This window comes from Cavia porcellus, unplaced genomic scaffold (genome assembly GCF_034190915.1).
Source record: "Cavia porcellus strain 051 isolate PalLab524CR breed Dunkin Hartley unplaced genomic scaffold, mCavPor4.1 scaffold_40, whole genome shotgun sequence".
Classification (NCBI taxonomy): Eukaryota; Metazoa; Chordata; class Mammalia; order Rodentia; family Caviidae; genus Cavia; species Cavia porcellus.
In genome coordinates this window covers 9,669,631-9,682,698 of record NW_026947523.1, presented here as the reverse complement: position 1 = coordinate 9,682,698, position 13,068 = coordinate 9,669,631, and the positions used below count along the sequence as shown (strand labels likewise).

At 48.4% G+C, this 13,068-nt stretch overlaps 1 protein-coding gene across 10 annotated transcripts in view; it reads right to left on the bottom strand.

Moving 5' to 3' along the window:
• Positions 1 to 96: 96 nt before the first annotated feature.
• Pla2g6 (phospholipase A2 group VI) overlaps positions 97 to 13,068 on the bottom strand; it is a 49,208-nt gene continuing 36,236 nt past the window's right edge. For 6 of the 10 annotated variants that reach the window (XM_023565330.2, XM_063243734.1, XM_063243739.1 and 3 more), the window contains 5 exons: positions 3,256 to 3,419; positions 2,736 to 2,890; positions 1,429 to 1,596; positions 848 to 921; positions 97 to 710 (listed from right to left, as the gene is read on the bottom strand). In XM_023565330.2, the coding sequence (XP_023421098.1) occupies positions 566 to 710; positions 848 to 921; positions 1,429 to 1,596; positions 2,736 to 2,890; positions 3,256 to 3,419 (706 nt within the window). In that variant the 3' untranslated portion in view covers positions 97 to 565. Of the gene's footprint in view, positions 711 to 847; positions 922 to 1,428; positions 1,597 to 2,735; positions 2,891 to 3,255; positions 3,420 to 13,068 lie in introns of those variants that run through there. The other 4 variants (XM_063243738.1, XM_063243740.1, XM_063243741.1 and 1 more) reach the window with 3 other exon arrangements.

The following is a 13,068-nucleotide window of genomic DNA, read 5'->3' as shown; positions in this document are numbered from 1 at the left end:
TGGACACCCCACTGGCCTGTTCTGCAGACCTGGAGGAGAGAAGGTGTCCCTGCCCCACCAACCAGTGAAGTCTTGATGCACACAACACGGGCAGACTGGAGTCCAAACCATTTATTTCACAGTTTTGGGGCCCCCATCCCCTCCCACTCAAACACTTCTCTAGAGATGATTAAGTGAGCTCGCAGGGGTGACCTTTGAGAGCAGGGAGGACTCAGGGTGGGGCAGCTCCGGGGTGGGATGACCAGATGCACAGAGGAGCAAAGTCGAATGGGGCACCCCGCTCCCAGCCTGGCTTTCCCCTGAAGGTCTGGGGGCTGCAGGGCACTCTGGGCCTGTAGTGTTGTAGCTGAGGGGCGCAGGGCCACTGGTTAAGACATGTGTCCCTCAGTCTGGGACAGGGGTGTGGACTCTGAGCCCGCAGCTGGCTGTGACGGAAGGTGAGAGGGACAGACCAGCCTTAGGTGGAAGGTGTGCGGCCACGGGGCCTCGTGGGCCTGGGGACATGGGGCTGCCTGGCCCTGGCTCTGCCTGCTGGTGGCAGTGGCCTCGCCGCAGGGAAGGGAGCTCAAGGCGAGAGCAGCAGCTGGACCAGCTTCTGAAACTGCTCTCGGTGCTGGTAGATGTAGACCTCGGTCTCCCAGAGTGCATTGACCAGCACTGAGTCATTGACCTCATCAAGCATGACATCTGTCCCCAGTGGGGGGTTCATCCTGTCCAGACAGGAGAGAAGGGGTCATCGGGTGGGGTCATCCGTGGCTCTCTGGGAAGGGGAGGTCCATGCAGAGGGCTGGGGATCTGGGGGTCCCAGCAGGCCAGGGTGGCGGTGTGGCCCGGGTCCTTGTCTCACCTGAAGTACTGGATTCCCACCATCTCGCACCAGGCCCGGGCCCGGTCCACAGCCCGCCCGTCAGGATCTGTGCACTAGGGAGAAGCAACCTCAGTGAGCCCAGCCCATAGCACCTGGCCGCCAACCCACTAGAGTCCTGTGCAGCCCCGCCCCTGGAGATTCCTGGACTCCAGTGCCCATCAGCAGAAGTGGGGACCTTCAGCCTTGGGGACCTGCCCAGCTGTGCAGTCAGGGGCAAGGGTTTTACGTGTGCCTCAACAGAGTCTGTCTGGGGTCACCGAATGGCAGTGGGTCAGTAGCGGAGTGGACCTCCGGCCCTGCCCCTGGAGCTTCTATCCCTGCACATTCTGTGCTTCCACACCAAGCTCTTCGTAGAAAGGGCTTCACTTCCCACCAAGAGGGAACTTAACACACACTGAGGCGGGAGGGGGCTGGGGCGTTGCTGAGATGCTGCCCTTGGGACTGACCCCTGCAGCTGGCTAAGGAGACCAGGCAGATCCAGACTCAGCCCCAGGAGAGGCCGGAGGCTCAGCCTGGCTGTAGACCCCAAGGAAGCAGGCTGCGGTAGGGCCCAGACTCACACAGTCTACCACCATCTTGCCCAGCTCCTTGGCCCCAAAAACAGTCTTGGCCAGTTCCCAGGGGTTGCTGGGGCGGAAGATGTCCACACAGGTCACAGGCACCTGAGGACACTGCCCTGTCCCCAGAGAGACCACGATGGAGAGCTTCTTCACCTTGTTGCCCTGACCCTGTGGGGAGGAGGACAGAAATAGCTGCAGGGGACCTGCCGTGGGTGGGTGCACCCAGGGGCGTCCGAGAGAAGTGAGGGCTGGATGCTGGGGGTACCACGGAGGAGAAGAGGCCAGAGGACCAGAACACACCTGGGTACACCTAGACACCATTCGTGGCCAGGGCCTGCAGGTGGGGTCTGGTGCCCTAGCAGCAACCTAACCCCCTTTCACAAGGGCTGCCACGGTGTCACCCCATCTCCTAGGAAAGCCCTGTGTGTACCAACAAGGCCTCACCCCACTGGCTGAGTGTGCGCCTGCCAGCCCACAGGCCGCAGGCTGCGGCAGGCTTCAAGGTCAGGCCGAGGGAGGGAGGGAGGGACAATTCCTTGGTCTCTGCTGTGGACAGGTGTTTACAGGTGCTCCCAACATTATCTCATTAACCCTCAGAAAGGGTGTGACCGCCTGCCACACAACTAGGACTCCAAGCCGGCTGGGTCAGACCACATCATGGGCGGTGAGGGTAGAGACCTGAACCCAGGATCCAGGGTGCCACTCGGCACCTGTTCAAAACAACTCTGCATGGACCTGCTGGGTGACCCTGGTAACCTGAAAGGTGATCCACTCTGGGACCCAGCTCTTCATCCTTAACAGGACTTCACAGGAACAGACTTCGGTCTGAAGCCTTCAGGACGCCCACCTGCTGGCACTTCCCAGCCATGGCTGCCAGTCCTCACAGTGCCCAGGGTGGCACTGTCCCTGTCCCCACTTGGCAGCTGAACTGAAGGACCAGGCAGGTTGCCTCCCCTGGCAGGGGGCTACTGACTCTGTGCCACCCTGTCCCCAAGGGCCTCGGGCAAGCCTCGGGGCAAAGACCCCCCCAGTCCTGCACAGCTCCTGGGGACACTAAGAGACTGTGTCCCTGCCAGAGCAGACTCTGGGCAAGCATGTGTCCCCTCCTGGGCAGAGCAGCACATATGGGCATGTGGGCTGCGCTCCCCACTGTCCGCAGGTGCTGTGAGCCATCCCAGAGTGCTCTGTCATGCAGTGCAGATGGGGCCTGGACTCCCTCTCAGCGCCTGTTCAGATCGAGGGGGCACAGCGGGTGCCTGGCTGCAGCACATGCACACACCCGGCTCCCCGCCTGGCGCGGCTCTCACCTTGCGGATCAGGTCCTGGTTGTACTCATGGATTTCGGTCATGGCGTCCAGTGTGGGGTTGTTGGCCAGCAGCCCGCCATCCAGGAAGCGCCCACTGGGCCGGAAGTAGGTGGGGGCTGCCCCGCTGCTCCGGGCCGCCTGCCATACCAGCTGCTCTGAAGTTGGGGGAGAAGGTGGCCCAGTGGCACAAGGGACTGGCATAAGACCTTGCACTTCAGATCCCAGGCACTGAGGGCCAGCGCAAGAAGAGAGGAGGTCTGGGAACTTTTTTTTTCCAGTACTGGGATTTGAACTCAGGGCTTTCACACTGAGCTCTATCCCCTGTGTGCTTTTTTCTTTTGAGTTAATATTTCACTAAGGTGCTAAGTTGCCCAGGCTGGGCTCAGACTTTCAATCCTTTAACAAGGTGGTCCTCAGCCATCAGAAAGGGAGGGCCAAGGCTCAAGCCTGCAACTCCCACCCACTGCCCACAGCAGCCAGGCCAGCTGCTTCCCACAGCGGCGCGGAACTCGGTTTTCACCTGAGGGCTGAGCTGGAGGCCTCAGGCTAACGTTCTGGCTGTATCGCGGCTCCCGGACGGCCTCTGGAGCTTCATAATTCCGGAAGAGGTGAAGCTCGGCAGGTTGTCGGTCACATAGTGTCCCGGTCAGCATCACCCTGGGGACGAACAAGAAAGGAGGGCAGCTGTTCTGCCCGCCCGGCCATCATCCCCTTGCCCAGCACTCTTGTCCCCACGCCCCGGAGCCCTAACCCCTGCAGTGCTGGGGGTGGCAGCGTGGAAAGCACTTGGCCTAGCTCAGGCTGTGTCACAAACTTCACTCTCAGGCTGGCGGGGTTCCCTGCTCCAGGGCTCCCTTGGTCCCTTGTGGGGACTCAGTAGCACGTGCTGCTGAGGCAAATCACTGGTAGCAGCCACAATATCCACCGGCAGACAGTCTAGTGGTCTGCGGCTGCCTGCCCTGCCCACACGCGACCCAGGTCTGGCAGTACTTAGTGTGCCAGTGGGGTGGGAATAAGACGCAGATGAGTGGGGTTTGGGACCCTGTATTCACCAGGCCACACGTAGGTCAGCGCCCTAAAAGGGCCTGAGGTGGCACAAGCGACAGTGAGCTGGCACTGGGGACGGGGACTGCTGGGTGGCTGCAGCTCCAGGCAGGACGGGAGGAGTTTCTGTCTACGTGATGTCTACGTCTCCCATCTTCTGCCATTTGAGTTGCCAGCCTAGTAAAGAAACTCCCACTTATCTTGAGAGACAGGCGCCCTAATCACTGCTGGCGCGGCCCCTCGGGAGCTGGCATGTATCAAGATCCTCCCAACTGCCTGGCTCCTGGATCTGAGAACTCCATCTCTGATTAATGGTAAATAAAACGAAAACCATTGTCTAAGGCCATTCACCACAGTGTCATTTATGACTGTGAAAAATCTAGGGAGACAACAGAAGGGGTAAACAATGACATGTTTTGCAGCCAATCAAAATTATGCTGACAGGGAGTTCAGAGTAACGTGGAGTTATCTGTTATATAATCTTTTTTTTAAAAAAAGGCTTGTAATACTGGCAATCAGGAGGCTAGGTAGGAGGATCACTGTGAGTTCAAGGCCAGCCTGGGTGATGTAGTGAGACCCTGTCTCAAAAAAAGAAAAAAAAAACACAACTAAAAACTCCATGGAAGAAAAAAAAAGGGGGGGGGGGAGCTGAGTCTGAGGCCAACTCAGGCACACGGGGATCTTGTTTCAAAACAGACATACCCGGAGCAGGGGATTCAGCTCAGTGATGCAGCGCCTCCTGGCAAGTGTGAAGTCCTGAGTTCCATTTCCAGTACCACCCCCCAAACAAAAACTACCAAAATAAACACACATGTGTGTGACTTCTTTGCTTCACGCACATACACCAAGGAGTCAGCTTGTACCAGCTTCTAAGAACCTGCTGGCTGGTTGTTAAGTTGTTGGTTGCTTGAAAGTGGCAGTGGTGGGGCACTTCTACCAGGGGCATAGGTAAATGCTGCAAACCTGTTACTATCACAGCGGATCCTACCAGGTGCATCTAAGTAAGTAGCAGATGAAACAATATAATGTCTACGGGGCTTACAAAAACAAGGCAGGTTTAAAATACAAAAAACAGTTACTGATAGGATGGAAGAAGGCATAAGGCTAGATGTTTTAATTTAGTGCTTGATTATCTGAGAACAGGATAAGGCTGTCAACTAAACGCAGGCTTTTTAGAGTTGAGCATGTGGGCTGGGGTGGCGCTCAGTGGCAGAGCTTGCCCAGCATGCACCAGGCCCTGGGGTCATTCCCAGCAGCACAGCGCACACACCCGTACACATGGAGTTTAGCACACACTAAAAAGACCCACACGGACCGGAGTGCGTACCTTTAAACTATGAGGGGTACGGCACAATGTAATAATAAAACGTACTCAGTGAGTCCAAAACAAGGCCAGAAAGAAAAAGAGGAAAAGAAAAAGCCACAGCAAAATAGGACAGCATCTGTCAACCCAAACTTAAAAAGGGCCGACACGTACTCTAGGTCAAACCCAGTCTGGCCATGTCCTCCATCCAGCTAAGTCAGGCCTAACTGAATTGATTTCAGTAAATTTGTTACTGTGTATTAAGAAGCTGTGAGTGGTTCAATGGCCCAGAGAAGAACAGAGTAAAGGGGAAAGGTTCAGACCAAGAACAAGTCCAGCTATGGGCTCTTCACGGGACCCACATCTAAGACACAACCACTTAGGAGGCCGACTAAAGGGTGGACACAGAGGCGAACCTGTGTGACTACGCCAGGACAGACGGAAGGAACTGTCAGGCTCCAAGCCTTCCTCAGAATACGAGGACGCTTCATAGTAATAAAATCCAACCCCAGAAGGATGCATCAAAAATTAATAGTAAAAGGTGACAAAACAGCAAAAAAAAAAAAAAGCAACAAAATCCCCACACTGTCAGCCTCAGTAATGGACAGAAAAATCTTTTTCTATCTGTTTTTGTGGTACGTTCTCACTACTGTGAAGAGAAGGATACACGGTGTAAAGACTACTGTTATTCTCTTACTTTCCTATGAAACAGTATTTTTTCATAAAAAATTAAAAATAACCAATAGAAGAAATGAATAAAATCAGTCAGAATATGGAAGGTTTGGAAGTTTGAAATAACATTCCTTGCCAATGTGGCTTACCAGCCACACCCAGAACCCAGCACTCAGCAAAGGCAGCATCCGTATGCTTTTAAATTAAGTATTTACAAAAACCAGTTGAGGGGCTGGGGATTTAGCTCAGCGGCAAGAGTGTCTGCTTTGCAGGTGTGTGGTCATGAGTTCAATCCCTGGTACTGATAAGAAAAAGACAAAAAAAAAAAAAGTTGAAAAGGGCCACAAATCTGGTCTTGACAGGTTTTGGTTTTTTGGTTTTTTTGTTCTGGCAATCGAACTCAGGACCCCACGTTTGCCAGGCAGGCGCATCCCTGGCCCAAGTGGTAAAAGTCCAAATCATGTTCTCTGAGACAGAAATCAACAACAAGATAAACAGTAAATGTACTCCACTTAGAAATTGAAAAATGCATTTTTAATATTCTATGGTTACAAAAGTAAAGTATAATGAAAATTAGAAAATCTTTTGAACTCAATGGCAATAAATACACACACAGCATATAACCAAAGCTGTGTTGATAGGAAATGTTCAGAATTAAATGTACTATACAGACGCGGCCGCAGTCTGTACTGTTTTTGGTACTGGGGACTGAACTTGGGACCCAGGAGGTGTTTGTGCCACTGAGCTAAGCCCCCGGCTGCAGTTTTTTTTCTGTGGTTTCAGTCGCCTGTGGTCAACCACAGTCTAAGAATATTAAAGTAAATAATTCCTAAGATTTAAGCTGTGTGCTACTCTCAGACTAGCAAGATGAGTCTCCAGCTGTCCTGCTCCCTCCCAGGGTACCTGCCGCTGTCGCGGTTATCAGACGGGCTATCCTGCTGTTGTCCTGGCTGTTGTTAGACTGACTTGGGTACTGTCCACAGTTCCGGACATCCTGAGGTCCTAAAACCTATCCCTGTGGATAAGGGGAACTAGTGCACACACAAACACAGACACACAGACAGACACACACACACATGACTCACATCCATCGTACAGATCAGAAAAAGAAAACCAATGGGCAAAATGTTTTATTTCAAGAAACAAAAAAAGAACTAGCGCTGGGTGGTGCTTCGAGCCTGCAGCTCCAGCCTTCTGAGAGCTGAAGCAGGGGCATCAAAGTGTGAGCCCAGCCCGGGCAACTTAGAGTCTAAATAAGACAAACCTTATCTCAAAAAAAAAAAAAAAAAAAAAAAAAAAAAAAAAAAAAAAAAAGGGCTGAAGTAGCTCAGGGTGAAGGCCCTGGGAACCCTAAAACAAACAAGCACACAGGAAGGCGGCTAGGCTGTGTCTGCGGGTGTGTGTGTGTTTGTGTGTGTGTGTGTGTTCCCCGCAGCCTCACGGAGGAGAGGTGTGGGGGCGTCTGCCCCCTCTCCTCTGCTTTCCTCCGCCCAAACCCCTCCACCATGCTGCCAGGCACACGAGGACTGGAACTTCTAAACCGTGAGTGAGAATAAAGTCCTCCCCCTGGTGCTGACTCGGGGGTTTGTCTCAACGGTGAGAACGTGACTGAGATAAATACAAATCAGCGAGGCAGAAGGCAGGCAGAACAGTCAGTAAATGGCCACAGCCGATGTTCTGAACCGCTAATCCACCTGCAAATCCTGCGGCTACACTGATATGGGAGGCGAGGCCGGGCTGGGGAATAACAGGCTGCTGCGGTCCTACGATGACAGGAAGAAAACACTTTGAACAAATTTATGCCAGGAACTTTGAGGATTTAGGCCAAAGGACACAGTCCTAGAAAAACATAACTAAAACTAACTCAAGACATTGAGAAACCCAGGCCTCACAACCATTAAAAAACTAATTAAATCATCAGAATCTTCCCCTTTAGCAACCTCTAGGCCTAGCCAGCTTTCTTGCCAAGGCCCACCAAACATCCAAGGAAGAAATAAAGTCACTGTTATGCTAACTCCTCCAGAAAAAAGAGAAAGAGGAAACACACCCTCAAAACCGAAGCCACAAAGATCAGGTCAAAGTTCACCCATGAATTTCAAAACAAAATATTAGCAAACAGAACGCACCAGAAGCCAGTCTACAGAAGGTACCAGGAAGCGAAAGCAGCAACATGAACAGATATTTGCACACCTGTGCTCACGGCAGCATCATGCCCAACAGCCCAAAGGGGGAAGTGACCCACGTGTCCACCGATGGCTGGATGGATACACATAACAGTAGTCCATCCATGCAATGGGTACAGAATCAACCTTAAAAAGGGAGGAGACGAAGCCAGGCGTAGTGATGCACACCTATAATCCCAGCGCTCAGGAGGCTGAGGCAGGAGGATTGTTGCAAGTTGAGACCAGCCAGGCTACAAAGTGAACGCAAGTGAGTGCAAGGCCTTGTTGAACTGCATTGTGAGACCCTGTTTCAAAATGACCAAAACAAAAAAGGAAGAAACAAACAGCATGGATGAACCTGGCATGACGCTAAGTACAGTGATGCTTCAGTTGAAAAACTTCTTTCCACAATTCTGGGCGCAAACTGAATTGGACAAGAACCAAATCATATTTCCCCATCAGGTCCGCCTTGACCCTAACCACTGAATTTGATTCAGTTCTCATCCAATTCGGTTTGTGACCAGAATCCTGGAAAGAATTCAGTTTGTGAACTGAGGCACCACTGTAAAACAAGCTCTGCTTCCTCAGGGACTCAGTGATTTTGCACCTAGACGCTTAAGACAGAGAAATTTATGCACACTGTTGTACACTAGCAAAAACAGCTTCGTTATGTTTATATGACCAAAGTACCTGTAAGGCTGCCATACTGTTCTGTATGCGGGTTTTTTTCCCTCTGGGTGACCTAATTGATATGTTAATCAATGCTCCCCTCTATAAAGAATTTTAAATCCCTGGGAACTTAACCTAACTGATATGTTAACCATTGTTGCCCTCTACAAATAACAGATGTGGTGCTAAAATAAGCTGACAAAAGATTGTTAATTACTGCTAGACTTCTCTGTTCTCTGCTAAGGGAAACAAAGGTCTTCCTCATTAGCATATTTCCTGATCCATGTCCATAACCTCTTACTTTGTAAACTGTGATATGTACATAAAGGCTGCAAGCTTTGAGGGGGACACACAGCTTTTGCACACTCCAACTGCACTGTGTCGCTGGGCCCAGGATAAAATAAATCAGCGCTACTTTTTAAAAATATGTTCTTGCCCCATTTTTTGAACTCAAGTTTGAAGGCTTGTTTGGAGATTACATGATTTTGGGGCTCATCTGGGATTACTGGGGGACCCCCCGAAATTATTTTTTCACTGATCAATCGGCTAAACATCTGTAAGTATTTGGTTTTGTTTTGTTTTGTTTTTTGCCTGTTTGTAATCTGAGTGCACATATTTGTAACTGCAGATAAAAGAGACAATTTCCGGGGAACTTTTTTGTAATTTAGGGCTTTTGGGGCCCATTTGTAACTTTGGGCTTTGGCCTGTGTGGGGGTTTTTGTCTGTTTGTAACTTGCATGCACGCAGTGACTGCAAACAAGTCAGTGCTCCTTCTGCACCGGACCCCATGTGTGTGTCCTAGGCCCGTGTGTAGGGCTTAGGCCCGTGTGTGTGGCCTAGGCCCGTGTGGGGTGTTGGGGCCCACTTCTGTTCCTTTAGTTCGCCAAACTGGGTACAGAAAAACCTTCGTTTGTGTCTTTAATGTTGGTTTTGTCTTTTATGGTGCCTTATTTAATGTTTTAGTCCTCAATTGATTACTTGCAATCTTGGCATGCCTTTAAAAAGCATTTTTCTTTCTGGTTAAAATGTGAATATATGTGCACATATATATGTATATTTATGGTTTTTGAAAATCATATTAACTTTACCAAGTAAAAACCAGGTCATACTGTAATTGGGCCAGTTAAAAAAGTTATAATTTTTTTTTTTTGTCTTTTTCCTTTTTATCAGTACCGGGGATCGAACTCATGACTGCCTGCTTACAAGGCAGGCGCTTATGCCGCTGAGCTAAATCCCCAGCCCCTAAAAAAGTTATAATTTTTAAAATGTAGCATTTTAATGTGGTAAAAAGACATAAAATGATTAAATATATTTTAGATTACTAAAAGAAAGTCATTTCAAGGATTTTATTAAAGGTTTTAATGTTGTCTAAAAATCAAGAGAAAAAGTAATTGACTAGTAATAAGTTAAAAAAAAATGGTTTTGTCTTAAAATGCTTTCTGTGGCATGGCTATCAAAAGCAAAGAGCCCAACCGGATAATTTGCAATACTGTGAGTTTCAGGGAGGGAAATTTCCAGGAATGCTATGGATTGTAAAGACAGAGTTGAGATTTTGATTGCTGGGGAAAAAAAGAGAAAAAGGAACAATTTGTCTTATACTGCAAAAAGCTGATCTAAATTTAAAGAAGTAACTATTATGCCTAATGTGATTGGTGACTATAGAGATAAAATACAAGTTCTTGCATATGCTGTAGACATCTGGGAGATTATGTGGCACAATTTTACTTTTGTTACCTATGAAAAAGCCCTTTTTTGTTAAGTATATAAACAATGGCCTGCCATGTGGCACCCTGGGACAAAAAAGCGGTGTGCCATCCAGATGAAACCCACCCTCTGATCCAGAATGCCAGAACCATGTTTTCCTTTTGCCTTACCCCAACTGGATAACCAGAGGTAAGGAGATTCCTGATCAGTACCACCAGTTGTTCTCAGTAGCCATTAGGGCACCACAGAAAACCCACCAATTTGCCCAAGATAGCAGAGGTGAGGCAATTGGCTAGTAAGTCTCCCTCAGGGTTTTCTGAAAAGATTGCAAAGGCCTATCACATTTATATACCGGTAGCACCTAAAAATGCAAGGGCAATTAATATTGCCTTTGTAACTCAGTCAGCCCCAGACATTAGACAAAAATTGCAAAAGTTTGAGAGATTTGACAGAATGCCCTTTCATCAGTTATTACAGGTTGCTTAAAAGATATTTGACAACCAAGAGGACCCTAAAGACCAAGCTTAAGAGGTTTCTGCTGAGCACAAAGACTACATTGGTTGTTGGACTCTCCATAAAAAAATAAGACTCTTTCCTCCCAACAGATGCAAGCCATCCAGCAGATGCCAGTCCCTATGACTAAAAAGCAAGTGTGAGAATTTCTAACAGCCATAGGACTGACCCAGAGTTTGGGACCCTGGCAGAGGCCTGTTGCCTATCTTTCCAAGAGACTTGATTATGTGGCAGCCGGATGGCCACCACGTCTGAGGGTGATTTCCTCCGTGACCCTCCTGGTAAAGGAGGCTTAAAAATTGACTTTTGAACAAAAACTCTTAATTGTCCCCTCCTATTCGCTGGAGTCTCTCATCAAGGCTCCACCAGACCGATGGTGCCCAACTCCCAAGTCATGCATTATCAGGCATTACTTCTATTTTTTTTTTTTTTTGAAATTTTTTTTTTATTTAAGGAGAAAAGAAAAAAAAAGCAAAAGGGTACAAGTTATACAGATTTACAGAAGAAAAAAAATGAACAGTAGGAAATCACTAGTTAATGGATTACATATTGCCATCTTAAAAATAATTGTTCAAGTCACAAAATTAAAGCTTGTAGAGTGGACATTCCAACAATGATACTGCAAACAGTTCTGTTCAATGATCCAATAAAACTCTGTGATATCATTTTCTATCTTATACACTTAAATATACATGCCAGGCATTACTTCTAGATCTGACTACCATCAGTTTCAAGGGAACAGTGGCTTCAAACCCTGCTACTCTGCCTGATGATGCCCCTCCTTGCCTCTCTATGATGGTATTGGGGACCAGACTTGACAGATGAGCCACCATTCAGAGTTCCTTTTATTTCTCTGATGGAAGCAGTTACATCTACCAAGGTAAGCGGGTCGAGGGAGCTGCCGTTACCACAGACTCTCAGATTCTATGGGAACAAACCCTGGAGCCAGGAACATTGGCCCAACAGGCTGAACTCATTGTCCTCACTGAGGCCTCAAGTTGTCAAAGTATGCATTTGGTACTTCCCATGTTCATGGGGCCATTTATCAAGAATGGTGTTTATTGACTTCTGGGGCCAAAAGATTAAAAATTCCCCAAATTTTGGACTTGTTGGCTGCCATCTGGATGCCAAGGAGAGTGGCTATTATCTGCTGTAGAGCCCACTGGGCAAGAGATGGCCTTGTTATACAAAAAAAAAAAAAAAAAAAAAAAATTGGCAGACACCCAAAAGGCAGCCACAAAATCATTGGGGACTGAGATAGCCCTGACATCACTGCTCACCCCACCTACTTTGTCAGAGCCTATTTGCACTTGAAAAGACTTGCATCTGGGAGCTAATATCAAAGCTTTCCCAGTCTGTGAGCCTCAAATGCCTTAAGTGCCAATTAGTGAACCCAAAACAACTGCAACAAATAGAAACCACTCGCTACATGGGACTATGCCTAGAGAACATTGAGAAATAGACGTTACAAAAATGGAGAAGCCTGGACTTAAACTGGGTGAGTCTCCTTCCTTTTGCTCTTTTGTGTGCACAATGTACCCTCTATGTCACTGGTATTTCTCCTTTTGAGGCTTTGTATGGGAGACCTCTTCCTCTTATCCTTTAGATTTCTGAGGAAAAATTAGCTGATTTAGCTAATCAAGATCTTATTAAGTCCCTCCTAGGCCCTTCAGCCAGTTCTGACTTTCATCCACTGGTTATTCTGACAACAACATCCTCCGCCTGTGGTCCACTACAAGGACAAATGCCCTGCTGTGGAGCCTGGGACACCGGTCCTTATCAAGAGGTGTCACCAGGGGGCTGCGGATTTAGCTCAGTGGCATAAGCACCTGCCTTCCCAGCAGGCAGTCGTGAGTTCAACCCCTGGTACCGATAAAAAGGAAAAAGACCAAAAAAAAAAAAAAAGAGGCATCACCGAGAATCTCTTGAGCCGCGATGGAAAGGTCCCTACATTGTAGTCCTCAGCACTTCAACTGATATCAAAGTAGCCAAAAAGCCTGCCTGGATTCATCATTTCCACTTTAAGCAGGCTTCCAAAGGTGATCACCCTACAGATAAATGGACTGTCGTTCCCTCCAAGGACTCTTTAAACTTTAAGATTGCGAAATGTAGCTGATAATCTTGTGTTCTCCCTTATAGAGACCCCAAGGAGGCCTCTGTCTGGTTTAAAAAAAAAATTACTTGTATGATGGAACAGAGTGAATTTAAATGTTGGTTTTCTTTCTCCTTTTGATTAACAGCTTTAATAATGACACCTGCAAGACCT